General features: G+C 39.0%; 1 protein-coding gene across 2 annotated transcripts in view; it reads left to right on the forward strand.

The window, feature by feature from the left end:
* Positions 1–17,002, forward strand: part of tax1bp1b (Tax1 (human T-cell leukemia virus type I) binding protein 1b) — a 37,603-nt gene extending 20,601 nt beyond the window's left edge. Inside the window, exons 7-18 of one of the 2 annotated variants that reach the window (XM_051866068.1) lie at positions 1,276–1,366; positions 3,536–3,721; positions 4,746–4,997; positions 5,580–5,735; positions 5,826–5,895; positions 5,996–6,111; positions 6,195–6,320; positions 10,857–10,943; positions 11,605–11,788; positions 13,232–13,383; positions 15,747–15,826; positions 16,104–17,002. In XM_051866068.1, the coding sequence (XP_051722028.1) occupies positions 1,276–1,366; positions 3,536–3,721; positions 4,746–4,997; positions 5,580–5,735; positions 5,826–5,895; positions 5,996–6,111; positions 6,195–6,320; positions 10,857–10,943; positions 11,605–11,788; positions 13,232–13,383; positions 15,747–15,826; positions 16,104–16,299 (1,696 nt within the window). In that variant the 3' untranslated portion in view covers positions 16,300–17,002. The remainder of the gene's footprint in view (positions 1–1,275; positions 1,367–3,535; positions 3,722–4,745; positions 4,998–5,579; positions 5,736–5,825; positions 5,896–5,995; positions 6,112–6,194; positions 6,321–10,856; positions 10,944–11,604; positions 11,789–13,231; positions 13,384–15,746; positions 15,827–16,103) is intronic. The other variant, XM_051866069.1, reaches the window with a different exon arrangement.
* Positions 17,003–17,902: the final 900 nt, after the last annotated feature.

Here is a 17,902-nt window from a genome sequence, read left to right on the forward strand (position 1 = left end):
AGCCATTATAAATGACAGTAGGAAATAAACACAATTGTACAGTTCAGTCAAACGTACAAAAGCACTAGTGACAGGTTGTCAAATGTGCTGTGGATAATTACCAAATGCCGAAAAATAAATAAATAAAATAAAAGATACACAGTTAAGAAAATATTGTCGGTGTTCAGGCGGAAACCGGCTCGTATCTCTATATTTCCTCATTTTTGTTTTTTAAAAAACAATGCTATTGGTCACCCTTTATGCCTGTATGTGTGCTTTACAAATATTTAACGAATGAAAAGGATTTTAAAGAGCTTGTGACAAAACCTAGTAACTCCATTGTGTCCTCAAACTGTCAGTCAAACCTTACAAATCCGCCCCACCTCTATCGTGAATGAAGTGCTGCACGCAAGTTAGGAGATCTCTGCTTCTTTGCAATGCAAAGGTAAATAAAGAGCTGATGTTTGAAAAAAAAAAAAAAAAAAGTAAAGCGTTTTCTTTGCTCAAGAAACACTATATGTATAAAGGCTAATGTTTTATGTATTTGAAAAGCGGAGAACAGTCTTCGTCTGATATTTACCGTCTAGTTGTAGCCAATATGCTATGCTATCTGGAGGAAGTAAATATAGCCTTAATATTACATTATCAAACTTAACATAGCACAATTCGACTTGCTCTGGAACAAGTAATAGATTAATAAGACTAAAGATTGCCCGTTTTATGTACCAAAAATGAATTGTGTCTCATGTTTAACCACTGTAAGAGCCAGCAGCAAATCCCCGAAGCACTGGCCGAGATGAAGCTGTTCTCGTCGTTTATACGACTCCTGAACGGCCGTTAACGGCCTGGAGATCGCATCTCCGAAAACGTCTTAACAAATTGTAAAATAGGCGCTATGATTAAATATAAGTCACATAATTCATGTCTAAACAACTACATTCTCGCCTAAAAAAAACTCTTAAACATTTGATTTAACAGATTAAATCAAAACAAAGGCATGTAGCCTTCAAATATTTCTCAGTGAAATTTTTCCAAGTAAACAGTTAGCAACAACTACTGGTACTAGTCATACTGTAGAAAAACTGGTATTGTTACATGTTAGTATCGACTTTGGTATCGAAGTACCAGTACGTTTGACATCCTTATAACAAACCATGTAACTGTTTTACATAGGATCATAAGATTAGAAGATGCCATTACACATTTGTTAGATTCATATCTTTAGAAGATCCACTGCTGGATTTGAGAAATTTATGTTGTGTGGCTGAATGATTGATAATGGCTTTGATTTGACAGCCTGAAGGATCGAGTGAAGAAGCTGACCCAGGAGAAAGAGGCTCTTGAGTGTCAGCTGAAGAATGAGAAAGATGAGAAGGAGCTCTATAAGGTAATGCCACTTGCTCACTACCTCACACATGTCCCTGTTGGTTTCCCAGGAGCAAGAAATGGAGTACATGCTTTCTATGTAAAGTACCTGAGTAATTGCACTTAATTACTATACTTAAGTATTATTTTAAGAAATTTGTCTCCAGCACAAACTATTTTAAGAAATTTGTCTCCAGAACATAATATAATTACCCAAAAAAATCAAACAGTTCACCCCTTACGCACATGATCATATCCGTCAAAAACTGTCAGCTGGAATATTAGAACTAGAAACATCGACACTAGAAACACACTAGGGGATCAATCACTTCACTGAATGCTTGCCGGCTAATAAATAAATAATTATTACCTTATGATCCATCTGTCTTCAAATACACATCATTTGAATATCACAACATCAATGTCTTTCAAAAAGTAACATACACACGGTAGTACATAATAGTACATGGTACTATTTTCAGTGATGATAACATACCTAATACATAATATATAATTGACTCTCATAAGCATAAATTTATGAACTTGACAGGTAATTTTTATAAAATGTTTTTTTTTTTTTTTTTTTTTTCATTATACCATGGTCTGTCTGAATACTCTATTCTGAATAACTGGAAGGTGTGCAAAAAAAATGTTTAATGCACAGGTAGTTCCAAGTCAGTTTTATCACTTTTCTATATTAATGCACTGTTTTCATTGAAGCACACACACGCATACGTCTCTCGCGCTGTTTTCATTGAAGCACACACATGCATACGTCACTCTGAGATAGCACTGCGCACACACAGAAACATTCAAGAGCACAGAATGCTGCCTCGTGACTTTTATTAATAAACTAGCTTTGCTACTGATTCGCTACATTATTTTTCTCAGCATTGAGGGGGTAACATCGCTGGTTTTGAAGTAATTAAACTCAAAGCTTCGTTGTTAATTGAGAGAGATGCTGAACAGATGCAGGTAATTCACACATGCATCTCTCATCTCTCTCTCTCGCTCTCTCTCTCTCTCTGTCTCGCTAATGATTTCAAATAAATGCTATAATTCACTAATTTAAATAAGTTTAATCTTACCCACTACTTTATCTCTGTGTCTGATTCAAAGCGTGCAGAATAGATCTAATGAGCCATAACTACCCTTCTGGTCAAATATTGCACTGCAAACATCAATAACAGCTTTAAGTTGTTAATGCTGGCAAATGACCCTTGGTATAAGTGGGATAATCCATGGCTAGCTGTGCATTAAACGATTTGAATGCACTTTGCGTCGGGCTGTTCTTTGCCTCCATGTCATGCATTAAAATCGTTTAATGCACAGCTGGCTGTGGATTATTCCTTACTTATATAACATCTTATCTGACTTATACGTCAAACTATAAAACCTGTTTCTCTTTCTATTTATTGATAATATATTAACAATTTCAGGCTAAAAAAATACAATTGCAAATTGCTTTACATAAAAGCTTTTGAATACTCAAATGCAAATACATGTGGAAACTTGTCCTTACTTGGGTATTGTTTGGTTTAATACTTTGACTTTTCAATAATAAAAGTGACACCTATCTGTGCCCGAGTATAATTTCTTGGTGTTTTTATACCATGCGTCATGCCCTCTTTATCTCTCTTTTTTTATCCCTAATCTATTTCATTTATCTAAAACCAACAAACAAAAATTTTTTGAGCTGTTGTTTTGAAAAGGCTTGTGCATTTATTCATGGAGAAGTGTAATACGGGCCCTCATCCTTTTCCTAATTACTCTGACTTACACTTTGTAATTCTCACTCTCCATCACTCACTTTGTCTCACCCTCTATCCCCACTTTCTTGTGGCGGGGACAGGAACTGGGCGTTAACGCTGGGCTGTAGCCACGGAAACACAGCCGGCCCTCACTTCACAGCAGCTGCCTGAGGCAGAGACAGAGAAGGGTGGGGGTGGAGCAGAGCCGCTGCTCTCTTACTGCTGCATTATAATTAGGTCTAGCTCAAACTTCCTCACCAGGCGGAAATACACCTCATTCTAGAGATTGTGTGGATAATTGGGAGCTCGTCTAGGATCTGGACTGGCTTTGGCACACTACTAGTTTTATGTGCCATGTGCCCAGGTTGTTGCACAGCAGATGTGCAAAGAGAAAGTCAAACAGTCTACTTGAATAAAGTATCTGTGTGTGTTTGGCACAGATTCACCTGAAGAATCGGGAGCTTGAGAACACTAAGCTAAGTGCTGAGCTGCAGATGCTGAAATCAGTGGATGTGAATAAGGAGAACACCATTGCTCAGCTGAAGGAGGAACTCACTAGAGTCAAATCCTGCCTGGCAGAGAAAGAAAAACAGCACCGCCAGCTACTGGCCAACAGTTCACCCTCGGTACACACACAAAAAGCTTCTGCTTAACCTACATTTCGTATAGAGTGCTGCAGGAATGAATCCCTAAAACCCGGAAATTAGTTAATTTTTCCACTTCAGGTTCCATTGTCCCAAAGTTATTGGGTTTTTGGTTAAATCCCTGAAATAAGGTCTGTGCTTAAAACAAGCTTAAGCTTATTTTCGTGTTTTATTCTACAACATAAAATGCATCAGTACTCCACTCATGATTTTTTAAGCTTTTACGTGTCTTGAAATAGTTCTTGCTAACAAGTGGCTAAATGGGATGAATGGGTGAACAGGAAAACTCATCTGTTCACATAATCCATCATTGTGTTTGTACTCGGACAAACTATTCAACTCAGACTTTCAAACTTGTAGATTTTAATGGAAAGAGCTGTCAGAAACTTTGTGGTGGTGACGTTGAATGCGTCCATGGTGTAGTTTGTTTATAGCCTAACTTTAGTTACCTCTGGCAATTGTATTAGACTTTAAAATTCATAAAAGTTGTTCATTTCAATTTGTGAAGATTATCTTTATGAAGAAAACATGTAAGAATCAAACTTTTAATGATCACAGACTTATTTTCTACAATAATCCAAAAGCCAGTGGAAAAATCCTATTGGCTTTTTGTCAGGGACCAGGAACCAGGGTGATGCCAACTTCCAGATTTGCCTACAAAAATAATCATCTCTGCAGCAGTCTATATTGTAGGGATATTGCTCCGTTAAAAGCATTGTTATGGTCGGAGCTGGGGACTAGTTGTTAACGCGTTCAGCCATTGTGCTCATGTGAATGACTTCAGATTTGGCTTAATGATTGTGTTTCCACCTCTTTTCTTGATAATTTCTTGTACATATCAATAAAATTGGCAAAAAGGACAATATTCAGAAAACATAACAGTATGCAAAACAGATTAGGGCTGTATTTGTTTGCTGTTAGCTTCATTAGCAATAGATATATACGGAAATGTGTGCATATTTGTTTAGGTTTGTATTCACACGAGTGTTATTTTTGTGTTTGTCAGGGGGAAAGTAAGGCTCTTAGGGAGCAGCTCAGGCAGAAAGAGGAGCAGTTGCAGGCTACCCAGCAGCAGGCAAACATGCTAAAAGCTGAGCTGCGTGACTCCTCCAATGCCCGTGACAGAAGCATGGCCGACCTGTACCGTATCCGCCTGGAGGCCGAGTCATTTAAGAAGGGACAGACGGAGGCCTTGGCTGAGTGCAGCCGCCTGGAAAAGCAGCTGGAGGAGATGAAAAACTCAACCCAGCAGGAGGCGGTAAAGAGATGCCCACCTGTTTGACTGTTTTATCATGTTTGTGGTAAAATGAGGGTTATGTGAAACAAACTTCTGTATTCTGTAAAACAGGTTCAGGTCTTTTGTATGTGCTTCGTTAAATATAGAGCCGTTTTACTCAGGATACCTTTAAAGGTGTGAGCAAAGATGAGCATGTCCATCGCATATGCCGATTGATATCTAAAAGATTTTATTTTTCTTCGTCTCACTAACATTTAGGTATTTAAATTGAATAAAAATCCAACAATAAAAAGAAGCACCTTAAAAGTCCATTGATAGTACTGTCGGTTCGTACTGCTGTTAACACTTTCTCCGACAAGCGGATACAATGAGACCTGTTTTTCATTTGATGTTCGACATAAAGCCTATTTACCAGGCCACAATTACACTTTAAATAATCATCTGAATCCAGTACGCCTTAGTCAAAATAGCCCGCAGGTTTCCGGAAATAAGTCTACTCTTTACCCTAGATTGCATATTGTGTGTACCATTTATAACTAATAAATGTTAGGAACAGTTTTGGTTTTCATGGTGTAACTGAATAATTCTTCTTTCCCTCACCAGTATAAGGAGACAGAAGGGTTAGCTGTTGTTGAACTGCAGAGAGAAGTTGAAGATTTACGGCTCAGGCTGCAGATGGCTGCTGAACACTATAAAGACAAATATAAGGAATGCCAGAAGTTCCAGAAACAAGTGGCCAAGCTCACTGAACAGCAAGGAGTGAGTAAACCCTCACTTTGCAATTATATAGCTATACCACCTGCAGAGTCTTGTGTTTTTAAAATAGGCCAACCTTTGTGATTTACTCAGGTGAAGAGAAGCCCAGGGTCTGAACCAGCAGCTGGTCCTTTGTCTGCCAGTCCAGAGGCATCTGCACCAGGTAAGTTTATTTTAAGCAAGACAAACTACAACTTCCATGTTTTTAAAATGTCTGGGGACATTGTATGGACATGCTTTTGTGTTCTCTGGACTGCTAACAGGAAGCCCAGGTACTTCAGATTCTGTGCTAGATGCCATCATTCAGGGCAGGCTGAAAAGTGCAAGCAAGGAGCCAGACAAAAATGACAAATACAGGAAATGCAAGCAGATGCTTAGTGTAAGTTCTTCTTTTTTTCTTTTCTGTCTCTGACATACTGGATCTGCTTGATATACAAAAGTACTTAGCATACTCCCTTGCAGGAGGAGAGAGAGCGGTGCAGCATGATAACCGATGAACTCACAAAAATGGAGGTGAAGCTAAAGGAGCAAATGAAAACCAACGAGGGCCTGCGAATGCAGCTGGCTGCTGAGGAGGATCGCTACAAGGTCAGCGTCACCTACTGGTCCAGAGATTAATTCTTTACTATACTAGAGGACATTTGGGATTAACATGCTAGTATGTTATACAAAAACACAGATAACATTAAGTCTGGAAGCTACAAGACTCAGAAATTCACGCTTTTAGACTTAATGTTATTAAAGACAGATGACAACCAGATGACTACTGCTCAGCCAGATTCCATCAGTTCTAAAGGTGCGTTAACATTTACCGTTGTTCAACGTATTTTTCGATTTCAGATTCTGAAATTTCTGTTTATAGGAACCCTAAATGTTGCAATCCGATTCACATATTCATTTACTTGTATTCGGAACAATACTTAAAGGCATGCTCAGTAGAGGTCTTCTCGGGTCCTAAAATCTGTACCCAAATCGACCCGAATCACTTCTTACCTGAACCCGACGTGCATAAATTTTTTTTTTTTTAAAAAAGACCCGACCCGAGACAGACCCCATAAAATTAGACCCGAGTCTGACCCGACCTGATGGCATTTACCCTATTTTCGAACCCGACTGGACCCGAGTGTAAACAGCATTGACGTGTGCACAGCCTGCTGCCCCTCAGTCAGTCAGGAAAAATCCCGGTGTCCTGCTGACTGATTTGGCTGCTGCTCCATTACTTTCATTTATTTTTTTAGTTATACTTTATATTATCGCCTGCCTGATGGATACAAGTTATTTCTGAGTTTGGCTTTAAATTGTGACCTGTGAATTGGAAAAATAAACGTGATAACTTTAAATAAAAAATAAAAATGAAATCGATAGCCTAATAAATCATGGATCTCATCTCCAGCGAAGGGCTCCTGCACACAAAAAAGAAAAGCGAGTGGCTTTTCCTGATGGATCTATATAAGCTATAACCTCAACTCTTTTGGGAAGGCTTTCCACAAGTTTTAGGAGTGTTTATGGGAATTTTTGACTATTCTTCTAAAAGCGCATTTGTGATATTGGCGAGAAGGCCTGGCTCGCAGTCTCCGCTCTAATTCATCCCAAAGGTGGGTTAAGCAGGGTTGAGCCTGGTCAGTACCTGGATGGGAGACCTCCTGGAAAAACCAGGTTGCTGCTGGAAGAGGTGTTAGTGAGGCCAGCAGGGGGTGCTCACCCTGTTGTCTTTGGGGGCTAATGCCCCAGTATAGTGACGAGGACACTATACTGTAAAAAGCACCGTCCTTCGGATGAGACATTAAACCGAGGTTCTGACTCCCTGTGGTCATTAAGGGTGCATTCACACTTGTAGTTCGGTTCGTTTGGTCTGGACCAATAAAGTAAAAAAAACATTTTAGTCCTGGTCCGATTAGCGTTCAGATTGGCAATTTTATCACCGAACCAAAAGATACTGAACCTAAAGGCATAGGGATACATTCACAACCTGATTGGTGGGATTTTATTACGTATTGCCTATTTTGAGCCGGAACTTACCGAACTTCCAAAACAATGCTGTGTGCTGAGGTAAATGCGAACGTTGTGTGTGCGTAGCCCACATATGATGGTATTTTGGCCAGCTGGGAACTCGTGAAGAGCTTATAATGTGTAAAGGAGTCAAAACAGCGCCGGGAATCCATCCGTCACACACACAAACGATCTGCTGCGTGGAGACGCGCGTCTGATACCTGTGATAGGCAAACTCGTGACTATGACGAGAAAAAAAAGATACGTGTGAGGATTCTGTCCTTTTTGGGGTCTCATCTTTCTGTTTTTGGTTTGTTTACATGTCTTTGGTCCGTGTTGCGTTCATATATCATTCGAACCACACCAGAGTTCATTTGGAAGCGGACTGAGACCCATCTTTTCAGCGGTCTCGGTCCGCTTGTTTGGTGCACACCAGGGTTCGGATGGCAGCGTTCACACATGCTCAAATGAACCGCACTAACAGAGCAATCGCACCAGGGTTCATTTTAATCGAACCAAACATGCCAAGTGTGAACGCACCCTAAAAATCCTATGGCATTTCTCATAAAAGAATAGGGGTGTAACCCCAGTATCCTGGCCAAATTCCCTCCATTGGCCCTTATCAATTATGGCCTTCTAATAATCCCCATCCATTGAATTGGCTCTATGACTCTCTTCCCTCCACCTATAGCTGGTGTGCAAGGTATTTTCAAATCCGATTGAGAAAATAGTTGGATTCAAGCATTTACATGCTTAATTTTTTCTTGTTGAGGCCGCCTTTATCTCTACTTCTCCTAGTATCACAGTGTATTTTCTTTCCGCTATAGGAAGTATCTAAAGCAATATTCAGTGTCTAAGATCTTAACAAAGGGAAGCTGTGCTGTTTTTCTTTCTCTTTTGTACGGTTTAGAACAAAATGACCCAGATCAGGGGGAAATGTGATCACAGATAAGCAGACCTTCAGATGTTCTGATAAGAGATCCAGGACGACCTTAGTACCGTTTCTCCTCCACACTGTTTACGGCTGCTCTGAGTCAAGCCCGGTATCGTTGCATTAGCACAAATATACTGACAGTGCTGGTTTATGAGTGTGTCACTGAGGAGACTGACTTTTACTGCTGTTTACATGAGACATGGAGACAGTGGAGGAAGGACAGTTGGGAGTCCTGGGATCAAGACAGGATAATGCATCTGCTGGCTGCCTCCCTGCGCAGCAGGAGACAGAGCGAGGGACTCAGTTCTGTTTAAGTAGTAAGGTCATGTGCAGATCAGTGGTAGACTTCAGGCTAAGTTGACTTTTTCTCCGCGTGACTCACATGGAGCCATGCAAAGACACATGTAAATGAGTAGTGAGAAGCCATCTTGTTGCATGCATATCAGTTGCAATCAGAAATCATTTTCAAGACCATTTTATTTTTTTTAATTTTATTTCTCACATTTTTAGTGAATAGATGTCATATGGCTCTGGAATAGTTCATTCTATTTGGTCAGGCAGGAAGATGTTTTAATGTAATAAACTAACTGTATGTTTGACTGAAAATAATTTAAACTCAAATTCATGTATTTATTTATTCCTGCATTCCTGCAATAATCAGGTTATTGAACAGTCAGCAATTATTGGCTGTTATTGAAAATTAAACCCTTGAGGTGCATTCCTTTCTGCAAGCCCATAACCATGTCTTTAACATTGGGAGGGACCCAATGTTATTGGGGGAGGGTCACAAATGTAAAAGTCCTTTTTATTTAAAGTCGGGATGAAGTGAAAGATGTGACAGTCTTTTCTTCCTGATTGTGATATCCGAGTGAAACAGCTTCTTGAAAAAGAAAAAATGTAGGATGGGACTTGATTTTGTCCATGGGGAATTGATTGGATGGTTGTGGTTTGCTAATGCTGTGATGTCATGTGAGTGACAGGTTGTCCCGCCCTCGCACCGACAGAAACATCATCAGAGAAGAGAAGAGATGTCGCTGCAAGAGGGAGGGAGTTATTTTGATTAAAGATTAGGAGGGCACATGAATTTAAAAAAAAAAACAATGTGCACGGATAAATAATTGATGATAAATACTGTAATATTCCCCAAATTAAATAAGAATTGTCCATTTTGATTTTGTGGCGACTTTAATTAAATTTTTTTTTTTTTTTTAATTATATAATTAAAGCATTTAAAGTGATTTAAGGCAATAAAGAAAAAAGTAAAATATATATTTTTTGAATTTATTATAAAGTAATTGATTTGTACGGAGCCCCGCACATGACATGCAAGAAAAAAAATTTAATCGTGCGCACGATTTACTAATTCGTTCCCTCGATTTACTAATTCGTGCGCACGATTTACTAATTCGTTCCCTCGATTTACTAAATCGTGCACACGATTTACTATTTCGTTCACTCAATTTATAAATCATGCACATGATTTATAAATCGAGGGAACGAAATAGTAAATCGTGTGCACGTTTTAGTAAATCGAGGGAACGAATTAGTAAATCGTGCGCACGATTTAGCCTGCTATTCTTTTTTTCCTGCATGTCATGTCCGGGGCTCCTTACATTTGAACTATTTGCAAATAATATTACTTCGTTATTGTTTCTTGTCTCGTCAAATTAAATTACGATTTACATGAATCACATAAATGATATATTTTCAATTCAAAAGAGTGAAAATTGACAAAAAGCTGAATAGTTGCATCACTTATAATTTTGATCATTTAACATTTGTATCGTAACACAGTTGTCAAATATTAAATGTTTAGCTTCTTCTGATACTCTTTCACTGTAAAAACTGAAGCTACTATGTGCTGGAATATCTAGCAAGAGTAAAGCCCGTCTTTGATTTGATTGGCCATCTCAAACATTTTGACATTAACGAGTGCTGTTTTTGTCATCCTAACAACACAGAGCGGTGTATAATGGAGTACAGCAGAGCAGCATCATGAATATCACACATTGGTAGAGGGGGCAATTTGGCCATATCTGATTATTGGAGGGGACTTGTCCCCCCCTCAGTGATTACAGTCTGGGTTTATAATGACCGGCAGACTGTACATTATTTCTCACATATTAACTGTTAATATGTGACTATTCTAAAATCAAGGTTTTTAGCAAATTAATCTCAATAATAACTTTTTCTCATTCCAGAGCCAGGTGGCAGAGAAGGGCCGAGAACTCAAGGAGCTGAAGGACAGCCTTTTTGCGTTGACCAAAGAAAAAGAGAAACTGGAGGGGGTGCGTGCTTTCGTTTTCATTTTCCGCAGGTCTCTCTGCCAATCTAAAAATGCAGTTGTTTTGCTTGCTTGTTGTTTTATTCTCAGGATCTGGTTTGGGTTTAACATATCTCTCTAATTGGGCCAGCAGTGCAAGTGAGTCCTTATTTTCCATTCAATTACCCTGGACCACAGAGAGGGACTCGTAGTCGAGGTACAACACAAAACTCGACGTTCGAGAAGCAAAATGACCCAATTTGAGGTTCAGACTAAATGAAATTGGCGCCTGCCGAAGACTTCAATAAAAGGCAGTGCTCTGCCTCCCTTTGAACAGGCAGAGGAGTTTTAATGAAGGGCCTAATTAAACTGTTTGTGTGAGGGTGGCGAGTTGCTCAACGCCGCTGCCGCTGCTCACTGTGGTGAGTGATGTATTGTCTGGACTCAAAGATAGAGGGAAGAAGGATGGAAAAATGGGACCTGACTGAATTATTGTCAATACATCATGCCTGGCCTTAAATTAGACTTTGCTTTTAGCTTTGTCACTTTTAGGCCAAATTCACCCAGTTTAGCTTTTAATTTGCATTCAAGTTTCAATTAGATCAGGTAATTAGCTATTGATTTCAGCCATTGTTCTTGAAACCAACCAAAACCTAACAGCCGTGATGTTTCCTGTGTCCCATCAGGAGTTGCAAAGGAGTGTCAGCAGGGAAGAAGAACAGGGAAAGAAGAGTGGCAATCTGGATGTGCAGTCAGTTTTCTTGCAGTACCCAATGCCGTACCCTCAAGACGACCCATCTCCCCTGCTGGTGCCCCAGCGCCCCACTGATCTGATGTTTGGGAACCCATACTCTTCTACTGATTCCAGGGGTATCTATGATGCTATCTCATTTGTTTCAATTATTCATTTTAAATAAGGGATCAAATTAATAAACGAAGGAAGACACGTCAGTAAGCACACCATAGAATATAAGCGTGGTCGCATTTACCGTTGTTCAGAGATTCTTTTTGCGGGCAGAATCCAGCCATTTCAATAGGAACCAATTGAGAATTTTGCATGAGAGAGAAAGATGTCCCTGTGCAGATTGTCATGCAGATTTGCAGCGTTGACCAATATAAAGCTGCTTATGGCACTTTAACGACTCGGCACGGCTCGGCTCGCTTTACTTTGGCTCGGTTTGCTTTTCCGCTGCAGTTTAGTACCGCTTCAAAGTGGGTGGGATAATAGACTTATAGTTATAGTTGCGCCTCCTCTACTGCCATTTGGTTTGGTGTCTCATGTCTCAAATCCAATGACGCTGGTAGTGACGATTCTCTCTGACCAATCATTGATCTGCAGTGTTTACACGTCACATTTAAGTATTGGTACGGCTTGCTTGGAACCTCAACCGAGGTGGTACTATTTAAAGTGAGCCGTACCGAGCCGTACCATGCAGTGGAAAAGCACCACAAGTGAGCTGTACCGAGCCGTACCATGCAATGGAAAAGTGCCATAAGTTTGAAAGTGAGCTTTATATCACAGCGCTATTGATGGTAGTAAATGGAACAATTGTTTGCCTGTGATATCTCGCCAATAATCGGATTTTGCCAATAATCTTAATTGTTTAATAGAGTGAAACAGTTTGGTTCCGGAAGTAAAAACTCCATTCATTTTCTCCATAAGGACACTGATTTTGATCAATAATTTATAAACCTTTAAAGACAGACCTACTGTGAGCTACGAGGTTGTTAATCCATGGTATTTGATTCTGCTGAAACTACATTACCCATGATGCTGTACAGAAAATTACATCAATCAGAGTCGAAAAAAGCAATACACACCAAAATATCTCTTTAGCCCCGCCCACTCCCATGAAGCACTGCGAATGACACAAATGATCTCCCTATGCTCTCAAAATACTGAAATGTTTATATATATGAATATTTTGCAGTAAATTTAAAATATGTTTTAATACATATAAACATTTGTAAATGAGTAGTTTTTAGTTTTAGAATTAGATTATGCTGTTCGCAATGCTTCATGGGATTGTTGTTCTTTCCCTAACTAAACTCATTAAGTACACAGTCTTGTACTTTTGTCTTTTTGCTTCAGTAGTGTTGTGATTCACTCCATAGCTGGTTGGCTTGGTTCATGGCTTATATCTCTTTCGTTTGATATTTTATATTTACTATAATGGCAGTAAAACATGTCTGACCTAAGGCTTTAAATACTTTTTGGGGCCACTGTACATGCTTATATTTGTTTGAGCTATGGGGTTTTCGCGAGGTATAAATCTGGATATTAAGGCATTAAAACGTTTCCTTTCCTGACAGATGGAGCCGATGGAGAGTTCTCTGATGACCAGATGCCCCGACTGCCCCCAGTTGGGCCTCCATCCTGGGACAGCAATGTGGTGTGCATACAGCCCGCCCGTAACCTCAGTCGCCCTGATGGACTGGAGGAACCAGAGGAGCCGCAGAGCACTGTGAGTTCATTAGGGCTGCCTCAACGTTAGAAGTGATATAGAGGTGGGATTAAGGTTTTAATCAAATCAGAACTGCAGATGGGTTTAAATTCTTCTCAAATCTCTGTCCTTCTTTTATCTGCCCTTCTCTCTCCACTGCGCTGGCCTCCGGCAGGGCTTAGCTAAGCTGGCATTATTAAAGCCTTGGTAACCCAGAGCAGACCCATTAAGGAAGTGCTCACGCTCGCAGCTAATTGAACTCATTAGCCTTGCTTGGATAACGGTGGATATACCTAACTAAACATGGAAGAGCTTTAGTCAGTTGCTGTAAAACAGTCACTTTTCATCTGAAGTGACTTGAGGCCTATTCACACCAAGTTTGATGTGACTGAAATACAGTAGTCAACATTTGAAGTGGATCAAAACCTTTAATCAAAGTTGACCTAAAACCTTCTTCGGACAACTTAGTTCTTAGGACAACTTTGATTAACTTTTTTGATCTACTTCAAATGTTGACTACTATATATGAAAGAATAAAATGTTAACAAACCATTTCAAAGTATTCTTTCTTAAATTGATAGTTCACCCAAAAATTAAAATTGTCATCATTACCAAGCCTGTATGACTTACTTTCTTCTGCAGAACAGAAAAAAGGATATTTTTGGACACATGATGAAAACCCAAAATAACTGAGTTTAATTGTATGCTAAAAAAAAAAATCAAAATATAATTTTGACTGAACTAAGCAGATTAAAATTGAAAAATATCATATTTAAGCTACATGACAATGTAGCATACTACTAAAATGTTTTTTAAAAATGGAAGTATGTATACAGTATATATACAGTATATATTCCGTTCCTTAAATCCTGAGTAAAATGTTCAATATTTATGTGAGCTGCCCAGATGTATTTTTCCTACTTAGCGACATAACTTGCTGGTTAATCACGTAGTATGATGCATTGTTTGTTCCTGAAACTGTAGCAACATGGTCACACCTCTGGTTCAACAATATAGGACTGTTGTTAAAGACGTCACACACAGGTGGTGGAGTAATAAATTCTGTTAATTAATTGATTCTAAATTGCAATTCACGATTATTATTAATTTACACAAACAACAGAAAGCCAATTAATAAAAAAAAACACATTAACAAGCAGTATATATTTTGTGTAGACTTTACCCCCGTATACAAGTGGTTCATTCAGTCAGTGGCTTTCTCTGTCATTTCTATGGCATCTTAGGACTTTGCACTGTTTTTGATCCCCATTGTTTAGCTCTATTTGATGTTTGATTCATCACAGGTTCCCTCTTACGTCTCACTCCGGGGTTCCCTTACACATTTTTGCACATGCTCACTCTTCAAATACACAGCTGATTGTTGACTCGCTAAATGAATGAAAGAAATCTAATATACAGCATGTTAGCTTGCTTATTGTGCCCAAGAGCAAGATCTTTTTAAGTCCACATCATACTAAAAAGTAAGGCTGCATGATATATCAAAATTATTGAAATATTGCAAATGTAAATGACTTGCCGACACTGACTCAATTTTCCAGCTTCCCGTATTTTCGCTGTTATACGGTAGGATGCGCTATTATGCATCTTCTGAGAGTACTGAATCTCCTGATGAAAACACAGGCGAAGAAGAAGCAGAAACAAGCAATAGCATATGTAAGATGCATATGTAAAATAACGCAGCGATCAACATTAAACGGCATATAAATCAAATCTGCCTAAGGTTACCGAATAAAATGTCGACCCAGGACAAGTTATAGGACTGTTGCAAGCTTTGGGGGTGTTGATGGACTTGACCTACTCCATCTATGTTTTGATCATCATTCTGAATCTGATCCAGGCGTAGTCTTTGACAAAAACGCAGTTTTCTCAGCTTTTTGCTAAAAATGTTGCTTTTAGTTTTAGTTCGACGCAGAGAATAGACTGGACACATGACTGTTATATATGCGTGACAAGCTTAATGTTAAAAAGTGTTATTAAGCACAATAAATTGCGGAAAAGAACTCGATGCGGTACTCGTGCACACACTCATGCACACAGAAAGCCGCTTTTCTAATACCGCCTCTCGGACACCGTGTGGTTCTGAATACAGTTCTCTTCCACAGCTTATATAGCCAAATATACACAAAATTATGCCAAAATGCCCGTATGGATGGAATTTGTGACCATATTTAGCTAACGATTCTTTTGGGAAACACAGTCCAGTTCATTAACTAATTCACTATGATTTCCTCCTATGTAATTGCATATGTTTAGACAGATTTCTCACAGTAATAAACATTCAAAGTGAATTGTCTAATATAGGTTTTTAGGTGGTTTACGGTTCCTGCTTTTGTTGACAGGAAATGTTTTTCTTTTCTCCCCAGCAAACTAATGATCAGCCTACAGCCACTGACCCTGCAGAATTCCTCAATGATGGACAGATACCGTTCTGCTTTGAACCCAGGTAAGAACGCAAGCACACACACACAAACCTCACGGCTGTTACTCATCATGTGGTTGCGCTTTGGTTGTGGTGTGAATATGTGCGTATAGCTCAACGGCCCACCCACATCGCCTTCACACAGATGCTGTTTTACTGCCGTTTACTCTCCTGTTGGTCCAGCACCAACTTATTCACAAACAAACACATCTTAACACGTTTTATCCTCATTCAATTTTTCAAGCTTTTGTTTTGTGTTTTTATTAGTCTGTATTCACCCAGTTTAATTTCTCTTTTGCAGTGGAGAGCAGAAGCGCTGTCCGCTGTGTGAAGTGATCTTCCCTCCTCATTACGACCAGTCGAAGTTTGAGGAGCACGTGGAGAGCCACTGGAAGATCTGCCCCATGTGCAGCGAACAGTTCCCTCTCGACTGCGACCAGCAGCTTTTCGAGAAGCATGTCCTCACCCACTTCGACAGTAACGTGCTCAACTTCTAGTCGAGCAAAAGGATACTTGCCTCCACATCACATTCACATTTGTGTTACAGTTAACAGCCACTTTAAACAGCATGTTTATCTTTGAGCATTCATCTGTAGAGAACTGATTCTTTATTTAAACACAGTCAAGGTGAAGTTTGGATACTGTTAATGAGTTCCAAATGACTGAAAGAAGGAATTGGTTGCGTTTTAGGGTCTTTTATTTATGTGCGTTTTAGTTGGGGATTAATCCTGTCTATAGGACTGTACTGTTTATTATAGCTCACTTTAACACCTCTCATATCAAGTTAGCAGGGCAGGTGGTGAAGAATACTTTAAGAACACTGAGCAAATGTCATATTAATGCATTCTGTTGAGAACCGTCCCCAGGTTCCATAGGTTAAGTCAGGTATCACCTACAGCTTTTTCTGTCAGGGCATATACGTGACCAGCTAAGAGGGTGATTCTATATTATAAAATTATTTTAGAAGAAGCTTTTAAAGATAAACCTTGATAATCAAGTTATTTGAGTTAGTGTTTTTTTCCTTTATCTATTTAAATCACTTATTTTAATTGAGTTGCATGCTCACATTTCCTGTGCACTGAAATCACAAACCTTTTTTCGTTGTTGTTCCATTTCTTTAGTTAAATACATTCGGTCTCTTACTGTGTGAGTGTGTCTTACTTACTTGATCTAAACGAATAAAGATTTACTGAAGCAATATTTATTCTGGTCATGTGAAGTTAACATTTAATACGTTTACTTTGGCTTACCAAAACTGCATTGTAAAACTTGATTTTGAGGATTATCAGTAATAAATAATACATTTATTATTAATAATAATCATAAAACAATAAGAATACATTTACAACAGTATTATTAGGGGCCAAGCACTAAAGTTTCGCAGGCACCTATTGTAATCGTGTGCGTTTTTATTCTTCTTCTTCTGTTTCCGCTCTGGAAGCTTATGGCAGCTCATAGAACCGGTTGCGGGAAAGTTATGAAATTTGGCACACTGACAGAGGACAGTCTGAACTGTCACCATAGCAAATTTTGAGTCTAACTCAAACCCTCTAGCGCCACCAATGCATGTGATGCTGACGCAGGAGACGGGCAATGATGAGCCGGCGTTCTGATGTAGAACCTGGAAGCGCTAGATGTAAACAACGTATGAGAATGACACAGAAGAGAAGATATTGTTGAATAAAGTCATCATTTTTGTTTTGTTTTTGCGCACAAAAAGCATTTTTGTCGCTTCATAAAATTAAGGTTGAACCACTGCAGTCATGTCGACTGTTTTAACGAAGTCTTTAGTACCTTTTTGGACCTTGAAAGTGAAATTGCTGTCTATGGACAAGTCATATACCTCTCGGATTTCATCAAAAATATCTTAATCTGTGTTCTGAAGATGAATGAAGGTCTTACGGGTTTGGAACGACATAAGGATGAGTAATTAATGACAGAAATTTCATTTTTGGGTGAACTAACCCTTTAATAACTTTTGAACCGTAAGGGTTAAGAAACATAATTCTTTTTTCCTCTGATTCCTTGGCTTAAGATACATATAATGTGTGTATGTGCAAGTGTATAATACATATTAAATCCACATTTTAAGCCTGATAT

This window comes from Ctenopharyngodon idella, chromosome 16 (genome assembly GCF_019924925.1).
Source record: "Ctenopharyngodon idella isolate HZGC_01 chromosome 16, HZGC01, whole genome shotgun sequence".
NCBI lineage: Eukaryota > Metazoa > Chordata > Actinopteri > Cypriniformes > Xenocyprididae > Ctenopharyngodon > Ctenopharyngodon idella.